Genomic DNA, 17,732 nt, shown 5'->3' with positions numbered 1-17,732 from the left:
TGTCCCCATCTGGCTTTTAATAGGAGCTTAATAAATAGTCAAACCACTAAACAACATTATTATTTTATCACAAACAACACACAAAAATCCCCTCTCAAATATGCATTATAATGTCTAAAAAATAAGAGAACTAAAAAGAAATAAAACTTCTGACTTGGAAGTTACAGTCCCAGTGTGGAATTATGCAGGTGTCTTGCAATTGGTACAAAGGAGCCCCAGTAATGTTTCCTGACACACTTCTTCTGAATAATTTGTTGGCAGAAAGTCTTCAATATTAGAATTTAAGGCACCATTGTTGGCACTCAGTTTTGTCTTCATTTTCTCCTTATTTACTACCTCCAGGGGGTCCAGAATGTGTCCCATAACTGAGTATGCATTTCTTGTTGATTTGTTGGAACTTTATTGAAGTGATGTTACAAGCCCAGTTCACCTCAGCATAGGAAATCGCACTGGCCAACCACAATACAGGAAAGCAGTCTTCTAAGGATAAAAATGCCTGCTCTGTACTTACTTATATAGTTCCTCTATGTTATGAGACCAGTCCAACTTGGCATTAACATGGACCCCCAAGTACTTGTAGTGCACCACCTGTACATCCATTCCTTGAATAGTGACCAGTGACGTAGAGGCTCTTTGGTTCAGCAAAAGTCAATACCCAGTTGCTTGGATTTGCTGGTGTTAAGTTGCAGAAGATTCTTTTTATACCAAGAAAGAAAGTTCTCCACCTTAGATAGATAGATAGATAGACCTTAGTCCTATACTCTGTCTCAATCCCCATATTAATACACCCCATAAATGCAGAATCATCAGAAAATTTGTGCACTTGACATGACTTGTTGTTATATTTATAGTTGCAGGTGTAGCGCGTGAAGAGAGTAGAAGGCAGGACTGTTCTTTGTGGTGCTCCAGTGTTGCTCACATCCATCTCAGAGGCATAGTCCTTGAGTCTCAACAACTGCAGCCTTCCTGACAGGTAGTCAGTTATCCAGGACACCATGGGCTCATCCACCTGCATGTCTAAATGTACTCCTTAACAGTGATGGCTGGATTGTGTTGAAGGCGCTGAAGGAACAAAAAACATAATCCTCACAGTGCTGCCAGCTTTCTCCACATGAGAATAAGCCTTCTGGATCAGATAGGTAATTGCATCCTCCACTCCAGTCTTTGTCTGACAGGCAAACTGCAATGGGTCCAGGTGGTCCACAACAAAAGTATGCATATAAACAGTTTTACAAATTCTAATTATTATTTAAAAATTTGGCTGATTTAAGATCAGGATACATTCTTGCTGTTTACAGGTGAGTAAGTAGCAGGTTATAGTAAGTGTCTCGCTGAGGGTCACAAAGTGTATCACAGTTTTGAACTGCTGTGGCATTTTGAGTTTCAAAGTTCACTGCCCTAAGCACTACACCCCATGATTCGCAAGTGTCATCTTGCTTGAGATGTGGCTATCAAACATTCCACAGAGGTTGTTTTGGACTTAGCTGGTCATCTGGCTAGCAAGTCCACACCAGCAGCAAACACAGCCCCTTTTCCTGAATGCACTGATTGATCCCGGTATCCCGGGTTAATGTGGGATTTTCTTAGTGTTATATACATTATCAGTAAGTTGCATGGGAGTAAGTTTTTAATTAATTTTTTATCCCTCTCCCCATTATTTTGTTAGAGACAAACCTCCAAGGTTTAGATAGCATTTTAAATCACCACATGAATTATCATAGGTCCTGCAAATTCCTCCAACATACCAACTTCATGACTGTAAGAAAGAGATTTGCAAAAAACAAACTTTGATTCAGAAATAAATAGGCCAAAAAAGGTGCGCTTAATATTCATGATTTCAGTACTGACCCCAGTCCAGATGTTAAAATTCTTTTTTATCATCTGTTAAGTTGTCTTTTATACTGTTATTTAAAGTCTGACTTAACACAACTGTGTCTGGTATCAAGTAGACATGAGCAGTTGGTTCTTTGAACTTTGACTTATGTTAGTGATGATCACTGCTTAATTCCTCTTTAATTATATAAAGTTTGCTTTAAAAGGAAATAATCTTGTTTTAATGAGCATGTGTGATTTTTGATGTATAAAACATGTAGGAAGCATCAAAATTTGCTTCTGGCAGCACAGTGACTAAGTATTATCGCTGCTGCCTTACAGTAAGGAGACCAGGGTTCACATCCTGGGTCCTACCTGTACTGAGTCTGCATGTTCTCCTCATGTCTGTGTTGGCTTATTCCGGGTGCTCATGTTTCCTCCCACTGTCTAAAGACATGCAGGTTAGGTGAATTGGGAATGCTAAATTGGCCCAAGTTTATGTTTGGTATCTGGATGTGTGTGTGTGTGTGTGTGTTCACCCTGGGGTGGACTGGCAACCAGTCCAAGGTTTGTTCCTGCCATGCGCCCTGCACTAGCTGGGATAGGCTCCAGCCACCCCCACAACTCTTCTCTTTGTTGAACGGGTTAGAAAATTACATGTGAAAATGTTTCTTTTTAGCACAGTTTTAGTACTTATATGTCCATATGTCCCTGGGCAAGCATTCTGAGCATGAGAAAGATGCTATATAAATAAAATGTATTATTATTTGTTATTATTGTTTGTGCTTAATTTTTAGCCGTGGAGACCAGATTCTTGAAGTGGACTCTGTGAGTCTGCGGCATGCAGCACTGAGCGAAGCCTATGCCATTCTTAGTGAATGTGGACCTGGACCAGTTAGTCTGATTATCAGCCGGCACCCAAATCCTAAGGTAAGGTTAAGGGTCTGTCTGTCCCTTTTACTTTTCATGTCAGGATTATTGTCAATTGCAAGGAATGGATTAGGACATTAAATTACTCAATTACAAATCATCTTTTATACAAATAATAAGATCCTGGAACCAGGAATGTTTAAGTGAAAAACTATTTTCAAAAAAAAATATTAAAAATACAAAATATGTTGTGAATGTCTAATTTGAATGAAGACACTTGTATACCCTTGTAATTCACTGTTAGAAGGGAAACATTATGTTTATAGGTTCAAAACCCAGTTAATTAAAGTAAAGACTATTCTTAGGTGACAGATAATTCAATAATTTAATGACTTGGAGATGGCACTGATGAGGATGCTGGAATAAAACAGTAGCATGTTGAAAGCTCACTCAGTTGATGCTATTTTTTTTTTTTTTTAAATCCTGCTGGTTGAGGGATAGGCAATTGAGTGCTGTCATGGCGTGTGTGATTGCTCCACAGTTCTCAAAAGTCTTTATAAACCATTTATCAAAAAGTCATTATCAGCAGGCTCAACGTACGTCTGAGCATTCTGAGGAGCTGGCATTGATAGAAGTGCTTTAGCTTCAACCACCGAGTGATATAGACAATGTAGGCATTGAATTGTAAGATGATTTAACAGCAACAGCTTGCTTTCAAGCAAAGGCAGTGAATCTCAAAGCAAGTATTCCTGATGAGAAGAGATGCTGCAGTAAGGCCATTTCACATTGTTTCATCAAGTTTAAACAAGCAAGCCAAGCCTTAAAGATTTTTAACAAACTGTACTATGAACATGTTAAGAATTAAATGAAATTTTGTATTTATGTGTGTGTTTGTTTTTTTGACTGTATTTTTTATGTACTTTTCTCTGTGGCATTTTTTCTGTTGCTGTGATGATGGGTATCTTTTGGGGACACCATCCTGTGTGCATGGGAACATGGCCACTTGGGTATGATATAATGGCCAAGTTGCATGCACTTCATTATATGTTACATTTATTGCTTAGCAGCCACTTTTATGTAAAGTGGCTTACAAAAAAGGTCAACATAATCGAGTAAACATCAGTCTGGTGGACTGTTTAGGAACAATCATTATAGGGCATGCGTTAATATTGACAAATGAAGAGCTTTAAACCAAACAGAATTCAAAACCAGTTAATGTTTTCTTAGTTACAAGAACCAATCAGAGCCATTATCAATTAGACGGATATTTGCAGAACAACAGACATTTCAAACACTTTTAAACATATTAATTTTGTCAGCAGTTTGTATGGATTGTAGGCAGTTCATTCCACCAGCTAGGAGCTATACATGAAAAGAATGTGGATTGAAATTTAATGCCACGCAGAGGTGGCATGACCAGACACTGTAGCCAGAAGACCTGAGTGGGCAAGAGCATAGTACCTCACAAGTATCTCCATGACCCACTGACTACTCAATAAGCATGCATCAATGTTTTGAACTAAAGACAAGGACTTTTTGATACAGGGGCCCAATATAGTGATCTGAAAAGAAGACTGACATGTGACTGTCTTGGCTGGATGAAAACAAGGTGTGCTGCCTCGTGGCTTGGTAGCACATATATATACCTCTGTCAGTAGAGAGTTGAGGTGAACCAGACATGACAAGGCCAATGCCTGGACCAAAAGTTGTGCTGTATACTCTGTCAGTTACACTCTGATTTTGCAGATGTTTTTCCAGAATGAATACAGTAATCCCTCCTCCATCGCGGGGGTTGCGTTCCAGAGCCACACGCGAAATAAGAAAATCCGCCAAGTAGAAACCATATGTTTTTATGGTTATTTTTATATTGTCATGCTTGGGTCACAGATTTGCGCAGAAACACAGGAGGTTGTAGAGAGACAGGAACGTTATTCAAACACTGCAAACAAACATTTGTCTCTTTTTCAAAAGTTTAAACTGTGTTCCATGACAAGACAGAGATGACAGTTCCGTCTCACAATTAAAAGAATGCAAACATATCTTCCTTTTCAAAGGAGTGCGTGTCAGGAGCACAGAATGTCACATAGATAGAGAAAACAATCTCTAGCAAACAAATCAATAGGGCTGTTTGGCTTTTAAGTATGCGAAGCACCGCCGGTACAAAACTGTTGAAGGCGGCAGCTCACACCCCCTCCGTCAGGAGCAGGGAGAGAGAGAGAGCCAGCAGAGAAAAACAAAGTCAAAAATCAATACGTGCCCTTTGAGCTTTTAAGTATGCGAAGCACCGTGCAGCATGTCCTTCAGGAAGCAGCTGCACACAGAAGGTAGCAACGTCCCTATCGTCTAGGTGTGCGAACAGCCCCCCTGCTCACACCCCCCTACGTCAGCGCAAGAGAGAGAGAGAGAGAGAAATTAAGTTGGGTAGCTTCTCAGCCATCTGCCAATAGCGTCCCTTGTATGAAATCAACTGGGCAAACCAACTGAGGAAGCATGTACCAGAAATTAAAAGACCCATTGTCCGCAGAAACCCGCGAAGCAGTGAAAAATCCGCGATATATATTTAAATATGCTTACATATAAAATCCGCGATATATATTTAAATATGCTTACATAAAAAATCCGCGATGGAGTGAAGCCGCGAAAGGCGAAGCGCGATATAGCGAGGGATCACTGTATACAAGAATGACGGGCATTTCCATCATCGTCAATGAAGGGTAACTGGTCATCTATCACCACCCCCAAAGTTATGTACTGACTTGGCAGATGTTAGTACTATTGAGTCAAGCTAAACAGAGATGGGGTGTTGAACAGGCGGACCGGCTGGGATAGCAAGGAAGCCCATCTTTGTGAGGTTTGACTAGAGATGGTGATCCTTCATCCAGGCTGAGATATCAGTGAGACATGCAGAGGCTCTAGCTGATACCATGTGGTGCTCTGGAGGAAATAACAGGTATCGCTGGGCCTAATGAGATTGCATATTGAGCAAGGCAGTGAGAACCCAGTACAGGTTTTTCGGCTAGTATAGAATATAGAATTATTATGCTATGTTGTTGCTCTATTGTAAGGTCAGGTTTAGATGGTGAACATGTCCCTCTTGCCCACTCAGGTCTTCTGGCTACAGTGTCTGGTCATGCCACCTCTGCTTGCCTAAAACAACTTTGCCAGGACATACAATAGGATTTGCCTGAGATGTACAATTCAAGCCATCTGATTCCCCAGTAATGAAGAGGTCAGAAAGTGTGTCAAAGAGGATCCAGTGGTTAACTGGGTCAAAGGCAGTGGAGAGGTTTAAAGGGATGAGGTCAGATGACATATTGGTAGCTCTAACCGCTATAACATGTTCACAACAGTCAGCAGAGCTGTCTTAGTGGAATGATCTCTTTTGAAACCTGACTGATTAGGATCAAGCAATCTATTCTGTAAATGGAAAGAACATCTAAACCTGACCTTACAATAGAGCAACAACATAGCATAATAATTCTATATTCTATACTAGCCGAAGCCCGGCGTAGCATACGGTGAGAAAGGAATTCAGAAATCAAGAAGAAATAAATACTTCTTGAAAGACGCAGTTGTGAATAGGTGTTTTGGTGGAGACGACAGATAATAAGTCGAAAGATCTACTCGTACTACAATATCAGGTCTGTGCTCTGGTCTTTGGGTATCCGACACTGCATGTAGAATTTCCGGCCAAGCAAGATTACATGTGAAAGTGATTAATAAATCCGGCTTTCCGAATTTACGTATTGTGGCCATGGCATCCTGATAGTTTTGTTGCATGTATCTTGGACTTCCTGGAAATGTGGACGGTAATATGATCATTTTGCCTACACGTACGTTGTTATTTTCAGCGTTTGCTTGCAGTGCGTCTGATAGTCCTTTGTATTGTTCCACGCGCAGATCTTGTTGATTTAATCTGAGATAGTTGAGACACACGCCCTATGTTTTAACATATGCATCAACGACGTACTGTTGGAATAGTTTGCCGCTGGAGTGCAAAATACTAAATGTATTCCTCATTGCTAATCTGTACGCGTAAAATTGGCATTGAGTAAGCTTTATTTGTTTGGCGGTTCTTATATAAGGAACATGTTGTAAATCTTTGTGCCAGCCAATGTCTCCGTATGGGAATAAAAGTGGGTAAACCATAGGATCACAATTCATATTGAGCGTGGAAATCTGTTTACAGGAGTTGCCTAATGGATAGATGCAAATGTCCCTTTCGGCAGGCGTTTCACCATCTTCTCCGACGAAAATTGCTGCAACATCGGTGTGACATGTTGGGGCATTGTATTGTCGTAAATCCTGCCTAGGGTTTTCCTTGAAAACCATTCGTACAGATGCTGTTGGATTGGACTGAGCGATTTCATGCATGTGTTTGTATTATTTAACGAAGGGGTTGATGGTTCTGAGCATGGCATCTAGCTGGAGAAGTACATTTTCGCCACATGGCGAGTTTGCTTTATTTTGTAAGCATACTTCAGTAGCTTGCGCTGTGTCAAAAACATACAACTGTCCATATCCTGGAGAAGTAGAAGTGTTAGCGTATAGTGGAGAGATTTGGTGATAAATTTGCCCGTGTATTTTAAAACATAGAGAAGAGTTGTATTCTCGAATGTGTTCACGATAATTTTTAGCTTCTGATGTTTGCTGTGTAAGAAGCTGTCGTAAAGACACCGGTGACTCCCGCAAAGGTGGTAAAGCTACTTTACCGTTGTGGCAGCACCTCGAGTTCTTGTTGGATGTATTACGCTCAGCAGGCCAGTATAATGCATGACAGTGTTTGCCCTGCTGGTCTGGAGTCCCAGTGTTGTACTCTTGAACGGGAAGACAGGAATTAGGTGAAGAAGTACCTGTGGTAACGGGAAGAGGATTGTGTGTATGTCTGCTGAGACTGCGTTGGTTTGGAAATGTTGCTTTGCAGATGTCACATTGCAAGAGTTGTGAATGAGTTTTGTTGTGTTTAGTAAGACAATCCTGTGTAGTGAACTTCTTATTGCATTTCTGGCACTCATATAGTTGTTGGGAACAATGCCTTTTCTTGTGTTTAGCAAGTGAGGTTCGCGTTTGAAAAGTTTTGTTGCAGGAATCGCACTGGAAGAATGTGGGGAAGGGTTTGGAGGAGGACAAATAGGAATCGAGAAATGCCGTGTCGGCTGTGTGTGGGCGGGACCGGTTTTGAAGAGGATTCACAGGCAGCGTGGGGAAGGGTTTGGAAAAGGACGAATAGGAATCGAGAAATGCATTGTCGGCTGCTAATGGGCAGGACTGGTTTTGAAGTGGAAGCAGGACGAACCAGAAGAGATATATATATATATATATATATATATATATATATATATATATATATATATATATATATATATATATATATAAGAGATTACTGAGCAATCTTTTTTTCCCCTGCTGTCTGGTTGCAATTTTGCTTTTCCATGATTTCATTTTCAATGACATGTTCAAAATGTTTCCTGGGCTGAACACTACATCTTATGGAATTTTCTTAATGTATGCAACACCTCAAACTAGCATTTATGACAGGTTTCACAAGATCTGCCTTCATAGCTTGGCACTGATGTATGAGGGACTAGTGCTGTTATGGCAGCTTTGACGGTTTTTGCAGAGCTGGGCAAGCAGAAGAGCGTAAATACAGCTTATCCCAACGATGATATCCTGCTATAGCATGGTCACCGCAGTACAAACAAAAAATTAAAAAGAAAACCAGTATTTTCGTCCACATCATCATATCCAATGATAAAATCGTCTTTAGTGGCCATCAACTTGACAATGTGTGTTTTGTGCATATCTTTTTTTATTAAGAAATAATGTGTTTGATTTCATTTTTATGCTCTGAATTTTTGTCAAGAATTACTAGTCACTTTCAAAACATAAAAATTATCCTTGTCTGAGGCTGTAGACTATGTGTTTTAAACTTACTATGAGTTAAGGCCGCCTTCATATCTGAATTGCAAGTATTTATTTTATGAATATTTGATATTGAAATGACCATTTTAAATCTCTTCATTTTCACTTTGCATTACTCTAGTAAATACTGTGCAACACTGCTGGATTTCTCAGCTTCCCAGGAACTTCCTGTTTGTATTTTTGGTTGAATGACTTAAGTTGCCAGACACGTTTCAGTTCAGTGGGAAGGAGCAGCCTTTTCCTTTTCAAAGTGCTGCTGCTTCATTATTTTTTTACATCACTTTCCATATTGATTCTGAGTACATGATTGGCACATTGAGACTGGTTCATGCTGATTCGTGGAGCTGTATACTGCTTTGGCACCATCTTCTAGGGACTGGGAGGAACCAGCCAGTATATCGAGTGGCTATTTATCCTTATTCCTAAACTGCAACAAAACTCTGCATACATATAAAAGCCAATTAGTTTCTTTCTGTAATGCTTAATTTACATGAAATGTTTTATTGGTGTAGAGAAAAAAATTTCAAAACTGTATTTAGTACTTTGATTCACTAAACTGCAGTACTACAATGTGATGAATCGATAATGATTAATTTCTGAAATGACACTTTAATTTACTCCTTAAACTTTTCATTTAGCATATAGAAAAGATACAGTTAGCGTTCAAAATGATTAACCCATATCATATATTCCAATGAAATCACTCATTATACCTTACAGTAAAATCTAAATGTATTTGTTAATTTTCTAAAGTACATGTCTTCTGCCAGTTAACATCCATGACCCATTCTCCAGTTTCTGATACTCTGAGCCAAGATGCCTGCTTGTGGGATTGTGTATTTCCTTAATTTGCACTGGATATTTAACTTAATTCAAAACAGGAGAGTTAGTGTTTATTATATTTTGTTTTTCTAATCAATAATCTATAAATAAATGATTGTATTCTAACACAAAAGCACACAAACATGGTACCATCATCATAATTTAAATATATTCTCATCTCATTTTCTGTGTTCTTTACCACAATATAAAGACTGCTACATTTTATTTTCATGAATTATGCAAGGCTCTTAGAAACACAAAGCGTCAAATTGTTTTTTTCTTTCTTTTTTTATTTGACAAGGGGATTAAGCTGCATTGTTCTGAAGAACCCTGGACAGACTGCAGGCTGTCTGTGGTTGCTTTCATCTTTATTTAAATTTTAGCAAATATGATACTGTAAATAATTTGAAAGTTTAATGTGACATAAGTGTCTCCTCGCTTTCTTATATTTGTATCAAATTAATTTACTAATCAGATTCTTAACTGACAATGTTATAGCATTTCATTAACTGTGGGTTTTTTTTTTATTTATTCATATGCAAGGAAAATATTGTGAGCCATTATGTATACAGTACTGTTAGTGTCTGATTTGATTTAAGGAACCTAAAAAAAAGTTTGTACCTTAAGTTAATTTTTTTAATGACAAAGATAATTATATCTACCGGTGTAAACATGCATTCGTTCATTTTTCAATGCCCATATTTCAAGTATAGGTTCATGCCGAACAGAAGGTTGGAATCTGTAGTGACCATGTTGATTGCACCTTGGAATGGGCACCACCTCGCTGTAGGCCATCGCGATCCTAGAACATGTTGGAGTAATTGGATAGTAAATGACTATTTTTTCATTCAAATTTTACCACAGTGCCTTTGTGTTTTAATATATGCACAAATGTTTTTGTGGTGTCTTTTCATGTTTGCTGCCATATTGTTTATTGTTGCCATGGTCGGTTGCTGACCACATGATGTGTGATGCCATGATGTTGCCACCTTTAAAACATGGCATTATGCTGTACTGAGTATGCAAATGTTACCTTGCGGTTCTGTTGCCTTTTTGACCTCTTGTTTTATTACTTTGGTCCTGACCTTTTGAGCTACATTTTTAAATTTGATTTCTAATTTATTTTTTGACTTCAGAGGCAAGTTATATTTGACCTTTTGGAATCAAACCCATGCTTGTTTTTGACATTTCTTTTATTTTACTCTTTGGGTCATTTCCTGGTTCAACTCTCAACTGTCCTTTTTTAGGACAAGCCTGCATTTGTCTAGGTAGTATATAGACATTTTTAATTTAATTTGTTTACAAATATACAATATTAAAACACAAGATATTGTGAAACAAACACAAATATGTAATTTAATTTATGCATAGAAATATGAAAATGTCATTTATCTATATGCCTTTTTAATTGTGTTCAGTTATATTCTTAATGTGCCTTATTATTAATACTGTACAGTTAAAGTACATTTATTAAATTAAGACGAGAAGTCAATGGAAAAGAAAAGATGAATTGGCCTATGCAAACTACATCTTCCCTTGACCAACTGGTCATCCAGCCTTGGGAACTCCAGCAGTGAACCATGGTACAGGCACATGTTGATGACTATGAATAGTACCACAGAAGATCCCAGTTTTGATCTGTCATTGGCGACATTTCATTCTAAGGTCCAACCCCAACACCAGAAGTGATGACTTTGTCAAAATGACAGTGACAACCAGTCAGCACTTAGATTTTTTGAGTTGCTCATATCAAATCAAAATTAATCAAATTAAATTAGATTTTATTTGTCACATACAGTTACATATAGATGAAGATACTTTCCTCATTTAAGCTCCTCTTTGGCCCTTCTGAAGTGGTCTTCAGACAGTGGTACTATTCTCCTGACCACAGACAGGAAAAAGGGAATGCTGTTATCTGTCTGCTGCATGTGCTGAAAGAAATCAATAAGTAAACCACCAGTTAATACATGTGATATAAAAACTACATGCCTGGCTTATGACGGCTCACATCAGCCATGAAAGTGAGAGTGTATTCAGCATGGCTCCACTTTGATGTAGCTAAAATTTAAATAATGTTGTGATGGATGGCCAGGGCCCATGCCTGGCCGGGACGCCCCTGCAACATATGTACCAGGGGAGCAAGCATGGGAAACACAACATGTCCCCCTGGACGCTAGATGAGAGCCTCCCTGGGTTGCAGTGGTGCCTCAGACTCCCCAGGGCTTCATGGGGGTTGGAGTTTTGTGCAGCCTTGTTGGGTTCCGCAGGCGCCGCCAGGGGGGTGCTGCAGCAGAAGCTGCTGGACCCTTCTGGGCACTAGTTTCGCCACACCTGGAAGTGCAGCCGGATGTCAGCAATCAAACACCTGGAGCACTTCCGGGTGCCCAATAAAAGGGGCCAGCAACCACCACTCAGCGGCCAGAATCGGGAGGTTGCCAGGGAGGAGTGGTGGAGGAAAAAGAGTGTTTTGCTTTGTGTTATTTTGAAAAAGAGTGTTTTGCTGTGCTTGGGACTGTGTACTGCCTGTGGGACACGGGGAAGATGTGCACCCACAGGGGAAGAAAATAAATGGTTTATTTATTTTATGAGTGCCTCCGTGTCCAGTCTGTATCGGGTCAGGCGCCTGTATAGCGCCTTATTACAATGTGTACTTAAGAAAAGTGAATGTGTATTTGAAGAAATCTTGAAATCAGGCAGGTGGTCATGCAAAGGTAAGGAGCTGGAAAGGCAAGATTATAAACTCTCAAGCAACCGCCCTCTCTAAGACTCCCCCTTTTATGGCTCGCTGCTCCTCCATCATGGGCAGAGTTCATTTGAATCAGTGACACTAAATGGTAGAAAGGGATGTCAAGGACTCCAAATTAGACAGGCAAGACGAGAACTTCAGTAAGTCTGACTCAAAATAGGCTACAGCCTAGGTGGCCTGTCCCCATATGCTAAAGGCAGGCTTCAAGATTTACACAGGCCCGGACCTTAAAAGTTAAATGCACACTTAATACAGAAGTATTCTGTAAGGCAGAGGGAAATGGAAAACCTCTGGCTTTAGGACAACACAAAACAAGGTTTCTTTACACTTAAGGAGTTTATTAAAGAAAAGCTGAATAATTACAAAAGCCAAATAGAAAATGTAAGTTAAAGAGGTTAAAAATATAAAATAAAAATGACCAAGTGCAATCTGAAATCCAAGTAGCAAAATCCAAAAAAAGAAACTAAATTCCAAATAACCAAAGTACATTCAAAACTGCACACCTGACAAAGACAAGATTGTTGTAGTTTTAAGTTTTATTGTGAGGATTTCATTATTAACTGAAGGAATTAATTGGGTTGCATTATAATGTAATGTTCTATTTTTTGACATTTTTATTTTAATGAATATATGTTATGTTATTCAAATAGTAGTACTTCAAAAAATAATGTACTTGCTATGACAATACCGATATGGCTAAATTGAAAATTGCACTTTGTTTTTTCATATTTCTTGTCTGGCATTGTAAGTTCCGTCAAAGTGCTGAAAGGAAGTAAAATATTTGTTCTACCTGAAATGAAAAAAGGCTTGTGTTTCCTGTATAACAAAGAAGGCTCTTAGAAAATTTGGCCTACAGTGACCCTCTGTAAATTATATAGAATGGAGTGATGATGAGATTGCAGGCTTGATTGCAGATTTGCTTTTTCAGACTGCTGCTGTGAAATTTAGGTTGAATCGACTGAAAATGAAACAGTTCTTTTTATACTGAGATATTAGTGTCTAATCCATGATTGGTGTTACTGCCCACCTGTCATTCTTCCGTATAATTTCTTGCAAAAGCCCCTCGTAATCTTTTTAGTTATTGCTTTTTTGTTCCTTTTGAATATTTTGTAATGTTTTATTTTACTTCAAGCCACAATCACTAGGGATATTTTAACTGTTACTAATTTTATTAGCTGTTAGCTTCCTTTCCCACTCGGAACAAGATTACAAAAAACTTGGCATTGAATGTGCTGAAGGAAGCAAAGGAAATGTTTTCTGACATGCTTTAAAAAGTCACCTAATTTCTGAAGGAAGAAATTGTCCCCTTATTTAATGTTTTAAAGGCTTCTCAATAACAAAGATTAAAACAAAAGTATTGCAAGCCCAGCTTGCTGTAACCTCAGAAGCAAGGAAAAATGTGTCATCTGACTTCCCTTTACATTAGTGATGGAAACTTATGTCTTATCCTCTGTTCACCCCATCAGCCATAAAACATATTCTACAACTTTCAGTTTCTAGATGTTATTGTTTATTCTTGGATCTGTCTAATTTGCTCTGGTGCTTAATAGTTTCTTTCCATGTACTCCATCTTGTCTCTCTCTCTCTCTAGTATATGGTTATGTACCTTTCTGCAACTCTTCCTTAGCAAACTTAACATAAATAGATACTAGGCCCACCATACCCCAAAAACACTAAGTGAACCAAAAGTAGACAAAAATGGTGCATTTATCCTAGAGAGCAAATATAAAGAAACATAACATTCCTACAGCCTCTCTTGACCTGCCTGTTTGTCCAGTCTGTTATTTGGTGTGGCTCATCCTCTAGCCCACTAAAGTATCACCAAAAAATCATGTCTTAAATCTGTCCTCATCCTCCTACCAAATAAACCTTCACCTTTACAACTGATCAGGAATGAAAACCAGATTAAACTGAGCAGACAGCCAAAAATCGAGGTGAGCTTGAAAAAGACAGCATCCAGCAAAGCAGGAGATACGACCAGAAAGACCAACTGCATAAGTGGACAACTGGAAGTGTAAGCTGAGCCATCAGGTGACCAACAGTGTACTCAGAATTTCATAGACTCTCAGTGACATGACCAGACTTTTGTTTTTGATTTTTTTGAATTTCTCCTTAGCCTCAAAAAATTATTTGAACGATGATCGAAATTGAGAAATCACATGGTTATTTTGTTTTTGTGCTTTTTAATGATGTTAAAGCTATTGTTCTCCAGCAACACCACATTATTTTTCTCATGAGTGCCACCATTAGGAGAGTTATTTTTTGATGGTTGCTATGCCATTGCTAAGTTAGGTCAATTAAAAATGTGTGGTATGAGATGTCACCATGTCAGCAGTTGAAAGGTCAAGCTATACACTTCCTGGTTTCCCAAGGTTATGAATTCTCCCAATGGACCAATGTGTGCATTATTTGTACTTTTCAAATTCCTGGTTGCAGATATTTTAGCCCTGCTTTTGACCATAATTTATGATTTGCAATTTGGCTTTTGTTATGTGTTCCTTTTTATTTCTGGTTATTGAACTTTCCCTCACCGTTACCTGACTGCAGGTCTTGATACATGTCACTGTTTGCTTAACTTTTCATCTCTCTTGTTCTAATCCTTGGATTGAAAATTGTGATTTGATCTCCTGATCCCAATTCTACTCAAAGCTTTCCACCTCATGCTTTCAGTACACTCAAGACTATGTGTTTTGTCTTGGTAGAGTATTATATTGCTCTACATTCCCCTTTGAATTATTAATATGTAGCCTTTGTCAGAATGCCTCAAATCTCACAGACTTACCACTGTTTATAAGGTACTGTAGTATATAACTTCTCCCCACCTTCCCTTCTACATTTATAACCTCCGGCAATTAGGTGTAGTAAAAGACAAGCCGGAGTTAAGTTACAATTTAAACAATGTATTATTGATAATATTCATAAATAATAACAATATGCAAAGTAGATTTGAATATTGCAACCATACATCTTGATGAATGATGATGTGTAATTTCAGGCATCACACAGACTTGTTAGTTACTTAAAATGTCTCTAGTTAAGGCATCATTTGTGGTCAGCTTTCTTCTGAACAGGCCTTATGCCTGTCTTAATATGGCTGCCGAGCTGTGCTCTTCATTGTGTTGTCCTTTTCAGTTCATGGTGTGAGATTGTCATTCATCAGTTTGGTAAGAGAGAGACAGGGTGAGGTAAAGCAGGCAAATTTATAGTTTTTCTTTCCAACCCCTAGAGCCAATAGGGCGTTGTGGTACTTAAAGGCTTCTGACACAAGCCAGTTCCAAACAGCCATACTTCAGACCAATGGGGGAATAGAACACCTTCACACCTGCCCACAAAACCATATGTTAAGGTAAAGCTTGGCAGTTAGCCAGCCTTACTTTCCTGCGGGGTTTGAGAAAGAGACTTTAGCAGAGAAACATTTGCCTAACTGGTTTGAGGCACTTCCCCCAAACCCTGTCGTAAAATTCAAAGAGACCCATTCCTAAAAGGGGGGGGGGGGGGTAAAACATGAATGCTTCTCACTAACGTTACACTAATATTACATTGCTTTGCCTAAGTTACAAATAAAGGCATACAAAATATTTATCAAGTTGTATGCAAATTTCACATCACGACACTATGAAATTACATCTGTCCTCCAGAGCCAAGCTTTAAGTGTTTCTGCTTCCTTGAACACCGCACTAAATCTGCAACATGGACAGTCCAATTAATATGGATTCAGCGCTAAATAGAAGTTCAATTTATTCTCTAGCTGTTGAGTGTGGGCAGGGGTGGGCTTGCTTATGGCCCCACGGCTCGAGGCCTGTACGTTGGGGTTCTCCCAGTTGGACGAGAGGGTTGTTTCCCTATGCCTTCGAGTTGGGGGAAGGACTCTGACTGTTGTTTGCGCTTATGTGCCGAACAGCAGTTCAGAGTACTCAGCCTTCTTGGAGTCCCTGGAAAAGGCGTTGCGAGGCACAGCTCCTGGGGACCCTATTGTCCTACTGGGAGACTTAAACGCTCATGTCGGCAACCACAATGAAACCTGGAGAGGTGTTATTGGGAGGAACGGCCTCCCTGATCTAAACTCGAGTGGTGTTCAGTTGTTGGACTTCTGTGCTGGCCATGGATTGTCCATAACGAACACCATGTTCGAGAATAAGGGTGTCCATAAGTGCACTTGGCGCCAGGATGCCCAAGGTCGCAGCTCGATTAGCGACTTTGTAATTGTTTCATCAGATCTGCGACCTTATGTCTTGGACACTCAGGTGAAGAGAGGGGCTGAGCTGTCAACTGATCACCACCTGGTGGTAAGTTGGATCCGATGGCGGGAGAGGCTGCCGGACAAACCAGGCAGACCCAAACGAATAATGAGGGTCTGCTGGGAACGTCTGGTGGAGGAACCAGTCAGAAAGATCTTTAACTGCCACCTCCGGCAGAACTTCAACCTCATTCCGAGGGAGGCGAAGGACATTGAGTCTGAATGGGCCATGTTCTGAGCCTCCGTTGTCGAAGCAGCAAGAATGGAGCTGTGGCCGCAAGGTTGTCGGTGCCTCTCGTGGCGGCAATCCACGAACCCGGTGGTGGACGCCTAAGGTTCGAGAGGCCGTCAAGCTGAAGAAAGAGTCCTATCGGGTCTGGTTGACCAATGGGACTCCAGAGGCAGCTGAGGGGTACCGGCGGGCCAAGCATGTGGGCGCATCGGTTGTTGCAGAGGCAAAAACTCGGGCATGGGAAGAGTTTGAAGAAGCCATGTAAAACGACTTTCAGTTGGCACCGAGAAGGTTCTGGCAAACCGTCAGGCGCCTCAGAAGGGGAAAGTGGTGCTCCACCAACACTGTGCACAGTGGAGATGGGGCCCTGCTGACTTCAACTGCAGACGTTATTGCCCGGTGGAAGGAATACTTCAAGGATCTTCTCAATCCCACCAGCATGTCTTCCTTTGAGGAAGTAGAGCTGGAGGACTCCTGGGGGGGGGGGGGTTTGGGGGGCCCATCCATAACAGGGGCTGAGGTAGTTAAAAAGCTCCGAGGTGGAAGGGCCCCTGGAGTGGACGAGGTTCACCCTGGGCTCCTCAAGGCTCTGGATATTGTGGGGCTGTCCTGGTTGACACGTCTCTGCAACATCGCATGGACATCGGGGGCAGTGCCTCTGGATTGGCAAACCGGAGTGGTGGTTCCCCTTTTTAAGAAGGGTGACAGAAGGATGTGCTCCAACTATAGGGGATCGCACTCCTTAGCCTCCCCGGTAAGGTCTATTCAGGGGTTCTGGACAAGAGAGTTTGGTCGATAGTCGAATCTCAGATTCAAGAGGATCAATGCGGATTCCATCCCGGCCGTGGAACACTGGACCAGCTCTACACCCTGTCCAGGACCCTGGAGGGGGCATGGAAGTTTGCCCAACCAGTCCACATGTGTTTTGTGGATTTGGAGAAGGCATTCGACTGTTTCTCTTGAAGCAACCTGTGGGGTGTGCTCCAAGAGTACTGTGATCCCTCGCTATATCATGCTTTGACTTTCGCAGCTTCACTCTATCGCGATTTTTTCTCATACACGCTTACGTCATTACACGTGCGCTTTCTGAG

General features: G+C 40.3%; 1 protein-coding gene across 2 annotated transcripts in view; it reads left to right on the top strand.

Annotated features, from left to right (window-relative positions):
• The window catches only part of pdzd2 (PDZ domain containing 2), a 366,506-nt gene that overhangs the window by 278,630 nt on the left and 70,144 nt on the right, over positions 1 to 17,732 (top strand). For both annotated transcript variants that reach the window (XM_051929601.1, XM_028805633.2), the window contains exon 13: positions 2,610 to 2,742. In XM_051929601.1, the coding sequence (XP_051785561.1) occupies positions 2,610 to 2,742 (133 nt within the window). The remainder of the gene's footprint in view (positions 1 to 2,609; positions 2,743 to 17,732) is intronic.

Source organism: Erpetoichthys calabaricus, chromosome 7 (assembly GCF_900747795.2).
Source record: "Erpetoichthys calabaricus chromosome 7, fErpCal1.3, whole genome shotgun sequence".
NCBI classification, from domain to species: Eukaryota; Metazoa; Chordata; class Cladistia; order Polypteriformes; family Polypteridae; genus Erpetoichthys; species Erpetoichthys calabaricus.
The sequence above is the reverse complement of the archived record's forward strand: the minus strand, read 5'-3'. Positions and strand labels throughout refer to the sequence as shown.